Source organism: Rhinopithecus bieti, unplaced genomic scaffold, assembly GCF_001698545.2.
Source record: "Rhinopithecus bieti isolate Rb0 unplaced genomic scaffold, ASM169854v2 scaffold_31787, whole genome shotgun sequence".
NCBI classification, from domain to species: domain Eukaryota; kingdom Metazoa; phylum Chordata; class Mammalia; order Primates; family Cercopithecidae; genus Rhinopithecus; species Rhinopithecus bieti.
Genome location: NW_016814655.1, coordinates 3,664,962 through 3,682,447, shown reverse-complemented (window position 1 = coordinate 3,682,447; position 17,486 = coordinate 3,664,962). Strand labels below are relative to the sequence as shown.

At 50.9% G+C, this 17,486-nt stretch overlaps 1 protein-coding gene across 1 annotated transcript in view; it reads right to left on the bottom strand.

Moving 5' to 3' along the window:
• Positions 1-17,486, bottom strand: part of LOC108515064 (SH3 and PX domain-containing protein 2A-like) — an 84,201-nt gene that overhangs the window by 1,247 nt on the left and 65,468 nt on the right. Inside the window, exon 4 of the mRNA XM_017851649.1 lies at positions 11,217-11,293. Within this exon, the coding sequence (XP_017707138.1) occupies positions 11,217-11,293 (77 nt within the window). The remainder of the gene's footprint in view (positions 1-11,216; positions 11,294-17,486) is intronic.

Here is a 17,486-nt window from a genome sequence, read left to right as displayed (position 1 = left end):
AAAAAAAAAAAAAAAAAAAAAAAAAAAAAGACCACTGAACCCTAGAACCCTGGGTCTTAGGGTCCTCAGGAGCTAGTCATTCTGCTGGAACCCTGAGGGAATTCCCTTCTGCACACAGAGTAAGTCCAAGATCCCTAACCCAACAGTCCAAGGTCATGTCCTCCCAGCCTTGTCTCCCACTAGCCACGCTCCAGCTGCACCAGGCATTCACACTCCCTAAACACTGACCACAAAATTAATTATTTCATGACAAGTTGATAATTGCTGCCAAGGACAACACAGCACTATGATGGAGTTTGACAGAACCCAAGAAGATGTGGAAGATGGGGAGCCAGTGTTTCAGGAAGGACTCTTTAAAGCTAAGTCCTGAAGGATGGGTAAGAATTAACTGGTCAAGGTGGAGGTAGAGCGATCAAGCATGTTGGTTCCAGGAGATGAATGAAGGCCAGTGTGGCCTGAGGGCCCAGAGCAAGGGAGAAGGGCCATAGGAGGTGGGCTGGGGCATGACTAGCAGGGCCTTGTTTCAGGCCAAGCTGAGGATGCCTGGAGAAACAACGTAAACTGAAGAGTGTGGAAAGGTTTCTTAGAAGAGTGGGCATAAGCATGGCTAGTGGAGTTTGCAGGGTTTGGATAAGCAGAGAGGAGCAGTGGGCATTCTATGGGAAATAGTAGTCATGGCAAGTGTGTGGGCCAGCTGTGCGCTTGTCATCCAGGCATGAGGAGAGTCTGCCGCTGGAAAGTGATGCACTAGGTCAGGAGGTAGTCAGAGTTAGGCCAGGCACGGTGGCTCACGCCAGTAATCCCAGCACTTTGGGACGCCGAGGTGGGCAGATCACTTGAGGTCAGGAGTTGGAGACCAGCCTGTCCAACATGGAGAAACCCTGTCTCTACTAAAAATACAAAAATTAGCCGGGTGTGGTGGAGGGTGCCTGTAATGCCAGCTACTCAGGAGGCTGAGGCAGGGTAATCGCTTGAACCCAGGAGGCGGAGGTTGCAGTGAGCGGAGATCGCGCCACTGCACCCCAGCCTGGGCGACAGAGCAAGACTCTGTCTCAAAAAAATAAATAAATACAATACAATCAAATAAAAAGAAGGTAGTCAGAGTTCATGCTGCACACCAGCATGCAGGACCCTGACCCGGCCAGGTCTGACATGGAGGGGTTGGGGGTGTAGGGTGAGGCCAGGTATAGCCCCATTTTCTGGGCCCCTCAATTTAGTATGGGGAGAAATGCTGGGGCAAGGAAGGATCCCTTGGTCCAAACAGACAGGAGAGAACACTGCCAAAGCAGGGCTGAGGGATGGGGGACAGGGAGACAAGGGCTAGAGCCAGGAGAAGACAGAAAAACCCAGGACTGGAGGAGTCAACAAACGCAGGGCTTGTGAGACACTCCTGATGAGAAGTCCCCCGGTGTGTAAGACATGACCCTGTCCCATGCCCCTGCCTCCCGAAACCTCACACACCACGACCAGCTTCAGATGCAACGCCTGGATCCAGCGGCTCCTGGGCCAAGTACAGTGAGTCTGTGAATGTCGTTCCAGGAAATCCTCATGAGGGCACAATTCCCATCCCCATACTACAGGTGAGGAGACGGAGGTGCAGGGAGACCATGTGGCCTGCCCGCAGGCACCCGTGGAGGGTGGGGAAGACTCACTGGAAGGTAAGCTCCCTGCAGGCAGGGATTTTAATCTGTTCGGTTGACTTCTGTGTCCCCAGATCCTAGTAGAGTACCTGACAGAGCAGGCACTTGATTAATACTTGTTTAAAGAAATGAATGAATGAAAAATGGATAAGGTAGTGAAGGTTTCCATGTCTATGAGCCCAATATCCAGTAGCCAGGGGACATGACAGTGGGGCAAAAAACCCACGTATAATCTTAGGTTGCATCCATAGAATGATAATATGGAGGAAGAGGAAAGTAATGGTTTAGTTATTCTCTGAGCTGGTTAGATAACAACGCAAGTGTGCCATCTAGCACCAGGCATCCTATCAAGATGGGCCCTTCTCGATGCCAGACCCACACCCAGGCAAGATGAGACAAGACCAGACCATAGCAGATAAGACAGCATGATGTAACTCCCAGTCATTCCTTTCAGGGTTCATGGCTTTCCAAGGGTCTCTAACATAACACATCTCCATCAACAGGCAAGAAACAGAAAAGGAAAATTAACATTAAATGAGCAGCTACGTGTCAGGCCCTGCCCTTGGCCCCTTGACTCCACCAGTCATCCACCAAACAGTGAGGGCTTTGCAGTGTGTGCTGCATATGGGGCTGTGCCTGGTTTTACAGGGATGAGAGAGAGCAAATCGAATGACATGTCACCCCATTTTGTCCTGGAGGTAGACATCATTGCTTCCACGTATGATGGGGATACTGAGGCTGCTGGGGGTGAAGCCATAAGTGAGGAGAGGGGCAGAATCCAAGCCCCAAGCTGTGAAGGTCAGATGGGTGGAGCATGCCCCCAGAGTGTTCAAGTTCTCATTTAACGCACACTGTCTATGCTGTGTTCTCCTTGGGAAGGTAGAAGGAAAAGGAACTGAAAAACTGACGAAGGAGAGAGACAGACAGGGAGTGAGAGGGAGGGAGAGAAATTCAGGGAGGATAGGGGGCCTCAGGAGGGAGCACCAATAGGGTCGGGATGGGCAGAAGGCAGGAGGAAACCATTACCAGGAATCCCAGCTGTGTGCAGAGAGTCATTGCCGAGTGACCACCCTGAAAGGGAGAGGGAGGGACACAGGGTGGGAGAGGGAGGGTTTCAGCGGCCCAGAGCGCTAGTGCCCTCCCAGCTCAGTGTGCTGCCATCCACCCTAAGCGCAGACCCTGGCCGGCCACGGCTCACTCAGCCCTGGCAGGGAACAGAGGGGCTCTTCATGCCGACAGAGACCCACATTCTGGAGGCAGAGGACGCGTGGGCCATGAGGGCCTCAGACAAAGAGGCCTTTTGGTGGAACAACCGTGGCATCTTTATTTAACAGGGAGCCTTGAGGGGAGCCGTGTGGAGGGCTCGTCCTGATTTCAGGCTGACAAGAGGCTCTCAGCCCAGAGCAGCTTCCATCAGAGCTACTGCCAAAGCTCAGCTCTGGCCAAAATCATTTGGTAGGAGAGGGTGGTGCTGAGCAGTGAGTCCCCGCAGCTTGGGCTGGTGATGGCCAGGGCCAGGGCACCCCCAAGCCCAGCCGTTCTGAGAACAGCAGGGTAGGGGCCAGATAACAGGCATATCAGGGTTAGCAACCCCAGCTTAGGTCTAAAATTCTGCCATGAGACATTCATGATGTATGCCATGTGATGGTAAAGTCAGGGCCTCAGAGCCTCAGGACCTCAGGGCTGCAGGCAGATGCGGGTTTGGGTCCTGGCTCTGCCATTTATGGGCTGTGTGAGGCTGGATGCGTTACCTGCCCTCTCTGAGCTCTGGGATGCGATGTGGCACCCACCTAGCTGTTAGGAAGTTAAGTGAGATGAATACGAGAAGCCTAGCACAGTGGCTGGTAAAGAGTACACTCAGTAAACGTGAGCCGTGATAACATTAGTGTCATTGCTGCCATCGTCATTCCTTAGGAGAAAGCAGTGATGCACACTCGAAAGAGCACTGGAATGGGAGACAGGAGTCAATTCCATTTCCAGTTCTGCAGTTATATACTTGCTGTGTGACCTTAGGCAGCTCACTTCACCTCTCTGGTTGTCATTTCTTCCAAGATAAAATGGAATCCTGAAGTATGTCTCATGGAAGGACTCCCTGATGAGGTGAAATGAGCTCTGTCGGCACAGGTGAAATCTGCCTTGAGGGTCCCCCCATCTTGGCCTTGGGTATTACCATGTTTGTTACCATCACAAAGCCTCTGAGAAGTCCTGCAGGAAAGAAACCTGTAGAGCTTTGTACAGGCCAGCATTTACTACTACTAACAACATCCTGTAGGACTGTGTCATTTAATCAGCACTTCAACTCTTAAGAGGACAATATGACCATGATTTTAGTTTTACAGAAGAAGAAACTAAAGCACAGAGAGATTATATAATTCCATGAGGCCTCACAGCTAGCAAGTAGCAAAGCTTTTTTTTTTTTTTTTTTTTTTGAGACCAAGTCTCACTCTGTCACCCAGGCTAGAGTGCAATGGCGTGATCTCAGCTCACTGCAACCTCTGCCTCCCGGGTTCAAGCAATTCTCCTGTCTAAGCCTCCCAAGTAGGTGGGATTTACAGGCATGTGCCACCACACCAGGCTAATTTTTTGTATTTTTGGTAGAGACAGGGTTTCACCAAGTTGGCTAGGCTGGTCTCGAACTCCTGACCTCAAGCGATCCACCTGCCTCAGCCTCCCAAAGTGTTGGGATTACAGGCATGAGCCACGGTGTCCGGCCATAAGTAGCAAAATTTTGAATCAGGCTGAGTCCAGAGCCTATGCCCTGATCCACTCCCTCCTGCCTCTAGCGTTACCCACAGTTATTTGACCGTGGTGCTGATTTTCCAAGCAACTCCTAGTGACACCCTGTGGAACACAGCTGGGGCAAATCCAGGTTTGAGACATTTTGAAGTTTCTTCCAGCTCTAACTGTTAACAGATCTAACTAAACAGCACCATCACCAGTGAATTTATTTGTCTGATCTATCAATCAATCTGATTGAGACTTTTTAATAGAGCTCAGGTGAGCTCAGAGGGTTCTGAAGGCTTCAGGTTGGAGAAGGGCTGAAATGAGCATGACTTTCTAGCCCTCAGGTTCTGGGTCAAGTGGCAGGAAGCATTGCCCTGCGGGGCTGCTGGAACTATGCAGGTCCCTGGAGGATATCAGCTGAGCTGGCCTCAGTCCCCTCCAACCGTGCCATTCTGTAAACCAGGGGTCAGTGAGCTGGCTGAGAGCAGATCTACAGAAATGGCACGCAGAAAAGGGCTGGGGTAGTGGGTACCTGGGTCAGGGAGGACTAGTAATGAGGTGCTGAAGAGCCATTCAGGTTTTGTCATCAGTTAACCCTGCCAGCTTCCCCTTTTCCAGTCCTAAACTGTCCTGCAGTCTCCAGCTCCTACCCCTCAAGACCATTTTCTGGGGGCCATGACATGAGCTACCACTTAGCACCAAGTGTCATCATGGCCAATGGTGCAGGTGTAGACAAGGGAGAGGGTGGCTGCATTGTGTGTCTCTGAGACCTCCACTCAGATACGGTGGGCACAAGTCTGGTCTTTGCACATACAAGTGGCACAGGAGGGGGCCCAGGCAGACTGTGCTCAGACCCTCTGCTTCAAAACGGTCATCCTCCACAGAGCCCACCACTCTGGGTAATGCCTGCGTCAGGACACAGAGGAAAGCTCTGCATTTGGCAAAACACCACAGGAGTCCACTCTTTACACGGCTCGATTGCTTCTCTCTTTTCAGCAGCATCAGTTTATTTTCTTGTTTTTTTTTTTTTTTTTTTTTAAAAGCTTTTTCCTGCCCAGAATTTTTTTTTTTTTTTTTTTTTTTTTTAAAGCATCAGTTTCTAATCCCTGGAAATCTTATGGGTAAAAGCCCAGCCGCCCTGGGTGGAGTTGGAGGTGTGGCACAAGGGGGCTGGCATCCTGCCCCTTTGGCCTCCCACCTGTGTCCTTCCAGCCCCACCTCTGGGGCTGCCTCTAACCTGCCGGGACTGTTCTTTCTAGGTCACCATCTAGAAAGCTGGGGTTTCACTGAACTTCTGAAATCAGAGTATTCAAAACACATGGGTTTTCTTTTTGACGGATCTGAGCAGTGACTCCCTTTGAAATGTAAACGGTGTCTAATTCTTGGTAGTAGTTTAAGGCATTTCACAAGGGACCTTAGTACATCAGGGCCTGGGGGATATGTCACTCTCTGAGGAAGTTCTGTCTACTTGTGATCTTTCCATCTTGTCATCAGGCACTGGCTGGACATCCCCTTAGGGCTGGGCTTCCTGTTTATTAGTGAAGACACAGAGATGACAAATGTGGCCCTCAAGGAGCTCACAGTCTAGGAGAAGACGGACACACAGAAGTCACCCTCCCGCAGAGAAGAAATGCGCAGAGTGGGGGTGGGCGCAGTCCTCTGGGGGCAGAATGGCAGGAGTGATCAGCTTTTCCTGGGGTGTCATGAGGCTTATGGAAGAGTTCACTGTGGAAGCTGAATGTGCAACCAGGCAGGGGACCAGCGCAGGCTCAGGGGCGGAGGCCTGGCTAGCTGAGGATGGCCTCGTGTCTGCTGAACTGGACTGCAGGGTATGGAAGAGAGAGGTAGGAGCTGAGGCCTCAGCAGCACTTGGAACCAGCCCACAGAGGGCCCGGCTGAGGTGCTCACATATTCTCAGAGGCAGTGGGACTCTTCTGAAGGAAGCCCGTTTTTATTTTGAAATAGGGTCTCACTGTGTTGCCCAGGCTGGAGTGCAGTGGTGCAATCATGGCTCACTGCAGCCTCTGCCTCCCAGGCTCAAGTGACCCTCCCACCTCAGCCTCCCCAATAGCTGGGACTATAGGCATGCACTACCATGCCCAGCTACTTTTAGTATTTTTTGTAGAGATGGGGTTTCACCATGTTGCCCAGGCTGGTCTCGAACCCCTGGGCTCAAGCAATATGCCCACCTTGGCCGGGCACGGTGGCTCACACCTGTAATCCCAGCACTTTGGGAGGCTGAGGCGGGCGGATTATGAGGTCAGGAGATCGAGACCATCCTGGCTAACGTGGTGAAACCCCGTCTCTACTAAAAATACAAAAAAATTAGCTGGGTAGCTGGGCGTGGTGGCAGGTGCCTGTAGTCCCAGCTACTCGGGAGGCTGAGGCAGGAGAATGGTGTGAATCCCGGGAGGCAGCACTTGCAGTGAGCTGAGATTGTGCCACTGCACTTCAGCCTGGGTGACAGAGCAAGACTCTGTCTCAAAAAAAAAAAAAAAAAAAATGCCCACCTTGACCTCCCAAAGTGCTGGGATTACAGACATGAGCCACTGTGCCCAGCCTTCTGAAGGTCTTTAAGGAGAAAAGGGACATGATCTGCTTTATCTCAGCCTAGAAACTCCTCCTTCTCCTGGGTCTGTCAGGGAGATGGTGAGATTCTACTACCTGGGTTCTCCCAGAGCACCAGGCCACTCGGGAGGCCCCTCATGAACAGATCAGCCTTGGCCTCTGCCTAAGTCTCCCCATTGGCAAGGCCTCTCCTGGGCCAGGTTTGCTTTCAGAACAAGGACCACAAGAACAACGTTACTCTCCCCAAGGGGAGAGCTCCAATGATTGGCTGTGGCGGAAAATCCCACAGTGGAAGGGAGAATACCTGGGACTAGGAACCACTGCCATGCAATAGCCTCAGTTTTCAAGTCTGGGAAGTGGGAATAAAAATGAATGAGTCTGCGAGGTGCAGAGGGGAGGGTCAGGGGATCCTTACCCTTCAGCGCTGACTTCTTGTTGGGCTCAGACTTCCTGCCCCTAAGTCTGACCGCACCCAATCCCTCTTCCCTCCTACAAAGAAAGCCATTGATCCCTGAAATCAAATGTGTCATAGACAGACGAATAATAGAAACAAGCTCAGCTATTTGGGCAGCAAAAAAATTCTAGTCGTACCAACCAGGAAGTGGAGACTTGTATAAATGTTATTAACATGTCAAAGGGTGAGTTGATCATTCTCGAACACTCTCTCACACTCCTCTCTGAACCGCTCCCTAGAATATTTATTTTATCCCCTGGACAAATACTGCAAACATGTATTTCACCCCTAGGAATGGGGTAACTAGAGTCACTTAAAAAATTGTGAGTCCAAGCCTCTATGGTAGAGCTTACTCTTGTTAGTCTGATGAAAGTCTTCAACTTGTTGAGGTCCCAGACCATTAAATATTAACTGCATTACCATGTTGTCCTTTAAATTAATTTATGAAGTTAAAGAAATGCCTTTGGAACCCCTCTTCATAGACACCTGACCCTCAAGTGCCACATAAAACGATCACTCAGTCAGCATGTGGTAAATTTTCCGTGATTCCCATCCAATCTGCTGCTTATATGTTAAAAATTAACACTGAGATTGGGCTGTGAAACCGCCATTAGGTGGTGGGACTGGCTGGCCAGCAAGGGCAGGGAGCCCGAAGTCTGGGGAGGTCCACTGCATGGTCAGACTTTCCATGTCTGAGTCCTTGCAGGGAGCCAGCTGCTCGGTGTGCAGAGCCAGCTGCACAATTTTGGGTGCATGTGAATTCCTATCAAACCCCAGACTCTGAGCCCATATTGTCTAGCAGGTCCAAGGAAGATGGCCAGTCAAGCAGGTGGGCTATGCAGGGCACTGTAAGTAGAGACTCCAGAGGTTCCAGGCAGTATGTAGACAAGGGCAGGTAGAGACAGGGGAAGGGCTGGCCGTGGAGTGGACTGCACACGGCACTGGCTATGAACCTGGCTGGGGTCGGCAGTGATGCTGAGTGGCCTGTCTGGAGGCAAGCTGTGAAATGCAAAGCTGGGTGGCAGTGGCCACGGACTTGTCCCTAAAGACCATTCCAAGGTCAGTGGGTTTCTCAGACAATCAGACCACAGATCCCAGCTTCCTAGTTCCGCAGAATTAAAGGTCACTCTGTACTGCCCCACCCCCGTCATTCTCAGAGTAAATCACTGCCTGTGAGATAGATGGCTGTCTGCTTGGTGGCCCCGTTCCTTGTCTGGCTCTGGGCAGTTTCCATCTGTGCTAATGAGGTTAGGAGGCCCCTCCTCTTGCAGACCCCACTTCAATGGCTCCCCCAGCTACCCATGGCACACTGGAGCGCCAGAGCCCCTCTGAATCAGGAGTCCTGTTCAAAGCCTGATCCCAGGAGATAAGATGCTATCACTTCCTCCTCCGGATGATCCAGCAGACAGTATTTCCAGCTGCAGATGCCTTGGGCTGGCTAATCGGAGCTATAAATCCCAGCAGGAAAAGCCTTCCTCCCGCCCAGTGCCCCCTCCTCCATTAGCTTTGCCCATTTATTTAACTTCTTGAGAAAGGAATAAAGAGAAATAAAATCTCAGGCTACAGCCATCAATTTAACCAGAAACAGTGAATGCCTGTTAAAGAGAAAAATGAATATTGGTCTGAAGAAGAGAAGTTTCTAGCTTAAGGGAATCCAGCATTGGGGCATCCTTTTAAAATAAGGCAGAACATGTGACCCAAGTATAACGTGCACAGTCACGAAATTTAAACTTCAGTTTAATGGAGACTACACTGTCTTTTCTTCCTATAGGCTTGGGAATACCAGTTAATAAATTTAGCATGTTGGTTCTTATTTAAACATATTTATTTATTTATTTATTTATCTATCTATTTATTTAGGGACAGGATCATTCCCTGTTACCCAGGCTGGAGTGCAGTGGCATGATCATAGCTCACCGTAGCCTTGACCTCCTGGCTCAAGCAGTCCTCTCACCTAAACTACAGGTGTGTGCTACCATACCTGGCTAATTGTAAACTTTTTTTTTGGAGAGATGAGGTCTTGCTATGCTGCCCAGGCTGGTCTCGAACTCCTGGCCTCCAGTGGTCTTCCTGCAACAGCTCTGTATGAGGACACTGTGATACACATTCTTCCTACTCAGTCCCCATGTGAGATAGTGTTTCTATATTCATTTTACAGCTGAGGAAACTAGGGCTCAAAGAGGCAAAGCAGCTTGCCCAAGGTCACATAGCTAGTAAGTGGGCACCGGGATTCGACTCCAGCTCTTCTCCTTCTGATACTCTAATACCAGCACTTGTGAAATTTTATACCTCATTTGCCGCATTATAACACATTATACCACATCTTCTCAAGATTTTTGAGTCAGGAACCACAGTGGGTTTCATTTAACTACGAAATTCTAGCTCTACTAAAGCCAATGGTGCCCAGTAGAAACATTAAATTATTTCGTGTTTGCTTTTTTATTTGCTTGTTTTTATTTTTTATTTGCTTTTTAACTTTTATTTGCTTTTAATAAAGCCTTTTCACCAGCCTGGGCAACAGAACGAGACCCTCTCTCAAAACGTGTTAAAATATGGCTGAGCGCGGTGGCTCACGCCTATAATCCCAGCATTTTGGGAGGCCAAGGTGGGCAGATCACTTGAGGCCAGGAGTTTGAGACCAGCCTGGCCAACACGGCAAAACCACATCTCTAATAAAAATACAAAAATTAGCCAGGCCTGGTGGCACGCTCCTATAATCCCAGTTACTCGGAAGCCTGAGGCATGAGAATTGCTTGAACCCAGGAGGTAGAGGTTACAGTGAGTGGAGATGATACCACTGCACTCTAGCCTGGGCCGCAGAGCAAGACTTTGCCCCATCTAAATAAATAAATAAATAAATAAAATTTAAAAAATAATAAAACGTTTTCATTTGCTTGTTTATTTAATACAAATTGTTTGCCCTTTGTAAAAATAATAACAAAAGCATCTGCTGAATGCTTCCTCTGAGCCAGATGCTGTGCTGTTGCCCTTACAATGTGCCAGCTCATTCCATCCTCCTGACCACCATGTGGAGGCACCCTGTGTGTTCTCCCTATTGGACGGATGTGGAAACAGAGGCTCAGGGAAGTTCAGTAACTTGCCCAAGTTCATGAAATTAGTCAGGGCTTCCAACCTGGGAAGTCTGGCCCTCCAGAGGCCATGTGCCAAGGAAACTGAGGGCTGCTCATCCCCTGGTAGCCACTCATGCTCACTGCAGGAGCGCTGGGCTCTAATCCAAGACAGACAGGTGGGCTCTGGCTCATGACACTGCTGTCCTTCTCCTGCCTGCTCTTTGGCACCAGCTGTGTTAATGTGCATGTGCGTGTGTGTTTGTGTGAACACCTGCATCTGTAAAGATGTGTATATGAACATTTGTAGTTACCAAGATTTAGGTGAATAAACAAATGTGTACTGCTGATGCTACTGAACTGATCCCAACAACATCCCAAGAGGAATTCCAAGAAATAGTTCTCTATGTCCAGCAAAATCTCACATAGAGAAGCAAGCAGCCCTCTGGAAGGAGGCTCTTTGACTTAGCTCCCGAGCTCAGTTCACTTCCCAGAGGAAGTGACTTAAAACAGTGTTTTGTAAACATGGATATGTCCTGACAGGCACAGAAGCTTAGCTGTGAACCCGAGGTCCTTGGGTCCCAGAGGGTGGCCCAGCTACGGGGTGATCCCATACCCACCCCTCTGGCCAGGAAACACCAGGCCTCAGGAGGGTTCTGTACAGCAACCTTTCTTCACAGATGGACACTCAGGCAGATAGGCCCCTCTCTCCACCCTGAAGCCTTCCCCAAGCCCCTCCCCCAGCCCCAGACACACTCTTACCCGGCAGTATTCATCGATAGGCTTCAGTCTCTTCACAGCTACATCCCGGATGTGGCTTCTGCGGAAGAGGATCTTGCCTGGAAGAGAGATACTCATGAGTGGGGGATTCTGGCTAAAACTGCCACAGCGACCTTCTTATTTCCCTCTCCCTTGGCTTCTCAGCATCTCAGTCCAGCACTACCTGCCACCATCTCAGTCCATGGTCAAGGAAACAAGAGAGAAACAGTCACCTTTCCTGGAGGGTAAGAGGCGCCCTAGGCTGAGAGCCCAGGACCTCTCTGGCAGGTGAGGAGCCCTGGAGGCTGCCATCTTGGGATTCAATGAGCGACTTGGCCAGGCCACCTCGCCTGGATCTAATGGCAGGATCAATGAATGCCCGGAGTGGGTGCGGCTCTCAAGTGACCTTGCAAATCAACACAAAGTAGAGCCCAGCCCACATGCTATGCTTTGTTTTCAGGCCCATCCCTCCTTGAGAAATCGGCATTCGTTCCTACCAGCTGGGCAGGAATTCCTATTCTTATTTTAGCTGGGTAGCTCCTTCCAGGGCGGGCACAAGGCAATACCAAGGGAAGCATGGCTGTCCCAGCCTGACTGTTCCCTGGCCTCTTTGCGCACAAAGCCTCCAGCCATACGGACTGCTGCCAGCTGAGCTGGGACACCCCTCTACAGGTATGGGCAAGGCTTACAGGAAATGCCAGCCCCTCAGACCTTCCCAGCTGGCTCTCCCAAGCTGGCCACATTCAATCATAACAAATGCATCAAGACATAGTTATTTTCTAGTCTGAGAAATTTAGAATCTGAACTCCTTGGTCTGATATTCAAGGTCTTACACAACTGACTTCTGTGCCAGGTGGCTGTCAATGTCTAGGGCCAAAGCCCCCTTTTCAGAAGGTGTTCCTTGATTGGCTGAGCGGGGAATAATGTCCCTCTTTCCAGAACATCCACAACACGTTATCCATTCCTAGGCTACCTGCCACATTCTGCTGTGAGTTATAGCACTTGTGACTCATTTCGGGGCCCATGAGCTTGGCACATGATGAAGTGCTCACCTGTAGCTGTAACAGGCATCTGTTGCCTCAGTCTACCTAATTTTCCCCTGGAGAAGGCCTCTTCCACTCCCAGTCCTTGTGGTGTCAGTAAGTCTAGCCACACCCCCTAGCAACAAAGGTAGCCACAGGACGCAGCCTAGTCAGCCACAGTCACAGTGATTGGCTCAGCGGTGGGGAGGGACCTGATCCGAGCCAATGAGAGTCAGCCCTGAGACTGCTTTTTCCCACGGTTGCTAAGCTGGCAGGATGAAAGCCTGGCACCTCTAGTGGCCTGAGAAGCAAAGCAATGAGAGAAAGGAAGAAATGAGAAAAGAACCTGGCACAAGACAGGTTCTTGGTAAAAGCTTCTTGAGTGACTGAAAAGCCGAGTGGAGAGAGGGAGCGACAGAGCCCTTTGACATTATTTCAGCAGCTGGATATGGGTAGCTGTTCCTAAACTAGGGTCAACCTGGTCCTTTTCAGCTACATAAAACAATACCATTTTCTTTTTCATTTAAATGAGTTGAAGATGGGTTTTCATAACTTGAATTAAAGGAGACCCAATTAAGATAATTTCCATTGCATGTGAGCAGACGGGTAGACTGCTCACGAATCCACGCCAGCTGCTTCTGTCAAGGTCTGAGTGACGTACTCAGAAAAGTCATCACCTTGATTTAGATTATTCCCCCAGATGCAGCCCCAGCAATAAGGATTTGACTTGTTTTGGAGGCGATCCCAAGAAATATCATTAGGGGAGTGGGACGGTAAGGGCAGGGAAGGGAAGGAAGTGTTATCAGGCCAGTTAGTCATGGTGGGCAGCTAGAGCTCAATTCTGCTGGGGCTGCTCCAGGAGATGACAGAGAAAGTACCTGACACATGGAGGCTGGAGATCTACCCACCAACTCCGTTTGTCACTGAGGGCTGCCTCTGAGGGCGTTAACTCTAGCACGTCTGGCTGAGTGTGTGCCCATGGCTAGACAAAACCCTGAGGTGGAGAGCCCCAGTGGTTCTGGTGAGCAGCCTTTGGTAGGCAGAAGTGAACAGACAGGGGACCCAGGGGCCATGAAAACCACAGCTGCAGCCACCCCTGACTTCCCTGCCACCACAAGCATTGGTCGCAAGCCCTGCTGAAGTCAGACAGTGGAACGTGTGACCACGTCCTATCGCATGTGACCTGCTTCCTGTGGGTATCTCTCATCTCTCTATGATGGCTCTGCAGCTCACCCCTCCTGTCTGCCCCTACACTCCATGGAGCACTAGGCTTTGCATTCAGCAGATGCTCAAGAAGTGCTTGCTGGGTCATTCTTGTTCCTCTCCTGGACTCTTGCTCAAGCTCTCCGTCATTGTCTTCTCTCTGAAGCCAGAGAGCCGGGCCATCTCCCTGTCAGATGGACAACACTGTGCAGACAGACAACATCATCAAGATGAAGCGGCTCTGCTTTGTGTTCCTCTTGAAAGGAGATAAAACGTGATTTATCCAGACACTGGCGACGCCGCTGTTCCTTGGGGGAAGATGTCACAGATTCGGTATTCCCTTGCCTCTTTGCCTTCTACCCTTTTTTGGCTGCCTGTCGCTTGATTGCTCGCATGCCACAGGCTACATGTGTGAGGCCGGGGGAGGCTGTGTAAAATAAAACATGAGGAGACTTAAGCTCAGGACTGCCAAGAAGATGGGTGGTCCTGGGGCTGGAATTCTGGGCCTTTCTAATGAAGGCAGTTGTCTGTCAGAAGCTGAGTGATGCCCAGACCCAATGACACCTGCGGTCCAGCCATATGAGCAGGGCCCTGAAGGACCATCTGAGATACAGAGGAAACCCAGGGGGACCACAGGAGGGTGGGGGCAGGGCCCACAGACCTGCATGGATCAGGGCCTCAGCCTCCAAAATGGCACTCCTGCCCTTTCTCATCCTGTTGGGGACAAAAAAGAAAGGAGGGAGATGGGAAGGTAAATGGGGTTCCCCCCCTAGCCCCCAATCTCAAGGTTAGCCAAAGCTCTGGCTGAGGCTTAGATCATTCCTGTCCTAGTTGCAGACAGAACTCTAGAACTCTTTTTTTTTTTTGAGATGGAGTTTCGCTGTTGTTGTCCAGGCTGGAGTGCAATGGTGCGATCTTGGCTCACTGCAACCTCCGCCTCCTGGGTTCAAGCAATTCTCCTACCTCAGTCTCCCAAGTAGCTGGGATTACAGGCATGTGCCACCACACCTGGCTGATTTTGTATTTTTAGTAGAGTCGGGGTTTCTCCATGTTGGTCAGGCTGGTCACGAACTCCTGACCTCAGGTGATCCGCCCGCCTTGGCTTCCCAAAGTGCTGGGAAGAACTCATTTTAAAAACTAGTTAAGGAGCACAGAGACCTCCACAGGTGTAGGAGATCCAGAGAAGGGAGGGATAGGTTGGGGTGGGGAGGTAGGTGAGAGGGTGCTGCCTGACCCCTCCCCATGCTGGCCCCAAGCACAGGACCCTGCCCTGCCCCTCCAGCCTGCAATCTGAGTGAGGCCATTAGGCCACTGCACCTGGAGCTGCCCAGTCCTCCCCACCAGGCTCCTGGATCTGCTGCTCACTTGCAAGGTCAGAGGAGAATTTCTGCACAAGCCAATTCCCAGTTGAGTTTCTGGAAGCCCAATGGGGCTTCCCTCTTTTTCCCGCTGAAATCCTTTAGAAGCAACGTTTTCTTTTCCCAGGGCTTTGGCACAGTTGGCCAGTGGGGGAGAGAGGGAGGGAGGGCCTGGAAGGGATTCTCCGGTCTTGACTTCTCTGTTAGGAATCCAAACCACACTCTGAAAGCCAAAAGGGGAGAGAAAAGGAGGGGGAGGAAAATCCCCATTAAGGAAGCCGAGACCACAGGGCATTAAAGGCCTCTTGTAAACGTAGCGCAGCCCGTTGACGGCGGGGCTCAGCTTCTGCCAGAGTCTTCGAAGCCATCCAGATGCCGCCCCAGGAATCTTATGAGCATCGCAAGGAAGATCGCACGGGGCCTGAAACAGACCTAACTCATCAGGATTAACTCAGTCTTGAAAGCGGAGAAGAAGCTGTGCAGCTACTTCCAAGCAGCAACTGGAGGTTCTTCTTCCTGCCACTCTGGGCTGGGCTGGGGTGAGACCAGCGGAGAGTGGGGGCCTCCGGTGGGAGTCCTGGGTTCAAGTCCCACCCAGGCCACAGGCTGGCTTTGTGACCCTGAAACAGGCCCCTTCACTGGGACTGCTGTGTGCTCATCGGGGGCCTGGGCTCTGTGGCCGCTCCCTCTGGAAGCCCTAAGACTGATTTATAGTGGGGATGTTAGCGGGCAGAGGAGGAGGGAGGAAAGGGTTAATGGTAGCTAAGAGCTCAGCGCACACCAGGTGCACACTAAGAGCTTTTCACTGAATTCCCTCCCTTCATCCTCACAACAACCTTGAAGCAAGTATTTTAACCAGGCCCATTTTGTCCTAGATGGCAGCTCAGAAAGGTTGAAGGACCTGTCCAAAGTCACACAGCTATCTAGTGGCTGAGCTGGGATTTCAACCTGAGGTTTTAAAGCTTAGAGAGTTGGGGGGAGCCATGATCTTTGCACTTGGATCATGTAAAGCCTTGAGAGTCACCGCGAGGACTTTGGATTTTATTCTGCACGTGAAGGGAGATGAGAACAGTTAAACCCCTAGACCAACCACAGCCTCCAGGGCTCTTCTTGGGAAAGTGGTACCTATGGGATGGACTCCCATGACAGCCAGGGACTGGGGCCCTTGACAATAGAATCACCAGACACAGTACCACTGGCCAGGGTCCCCATACCAGCCATGAAGAGTTTGGTAGCTACCTCCATGAACTAGGACCCATTTGTAGAGGTAATAAGAGGGCACTGATTATAGGCGCCATAAGAGAGGGCTGGCCTCGGGACCTCTTCTGGTCTGAGCAGGCTAATCTATTCCTGGCAGCCTCTCCTCTTCACACTCACAGTGTCTATGCATGCGTGTACAACTCCTTCTTCCCTGTCTTTCTGCCACCTGGAACACCATTCATTCTTGGAAGACTTCCCCTTGCCTTTCCTTCTTTCCTTCCATCCTTCCTTCCCTTGATCCACCCAGCACTGTCTTGATGGAGGCCTGCTGTGCTGGGCTCTGTTCCAGGTGCTGGGAGCATTGCAGTGAACCAGAGAGATGAGGGCCTTGCTCTCAGGAGTTTACCTTCCAATTGGGAAGGGAGTGGGCATGGGAAGAAGGCAGTACACATTTTCATACCTAGTGAGTAATTTGGTTACACTTCCATGTCTTCCCCCACCTCTACAAAGATAATAACACAGGGCAATGTGAAGAGGGGTGCCTGGAGGGAAGAACTCAGAGAATGGTTAAGAAAGCTTCTCTGGGCTTCAGTGGAGACTTCAAGGAAGAGAAAGAGCAGCTATGCAAAGCTCTGGAACAAGCGGGCTTAGCCAGAGGGAACTACCACAGCCAAGGCCCTGGGGCAGAAGGAACTGGACATGATGGAAGACAGAAAAGAGAGGAGCCTGCAGCCACAGAAAAGAGTCTGGTTTTATTCTAAGTGCCCTGGGGCCTGCTTATTCAACCCTCATTCTGTCCTTAAGGCACTGTTCCATGCTGCCTCCCCATGAAGCCTTCCTTGAATGCTTCTCTGGCCCTTCCTTGCCAACCTCTAGGACCCTCTGGCAGTCACCCCACTCTGGCCCTCTGGTCCCTTCTGTCCTAGAGAATTTGTCAGGAAGCCGCCCTCCTCAGGGCCCCTCTCACCTTCTCAAAGTGTTCCCTGACTTATAGCAACAGGTCAGCAGCCCCTTGGGCTCAAGGAGGGCCAGCTCCTCCCAGCCACCCTGTCCTCCAAGGATACAGATGCTCACAACCCCCTCCCCTCAATGTAACCCAGAGAGGCCAGGCTGTCGAGGGAGACTTGCCTAAGAAACAGGGGAGAGCACAGGCAGGCCTGCAGTCCACAGACCGCACGGTGCAGAGGCCTCATGCTCCAAGGACAGCCCTCCTGCCCTTCTAACTGGGTCTAAGAACAGAAAGGAAGGTGGGATGCAGTTGTCACCTAAGGTTGCTGGCACAAATGACCATAAACCCGGTGGTTTAAAACAACAGGAATTTGGCACACCATGGTGGCTTATGCCTGTAATCCCAGCTGTTTGGGAGGCAAAGGCTGGAGGATCACTTGAGCTCAGGAGTTCAAGACCAGACTAGGCAACATAGTGAGACCTTGTTTCTACAAAATGCTAAAAAAAAAAAAACCCAGCCAGGCATGGTGGCGCACACCTGT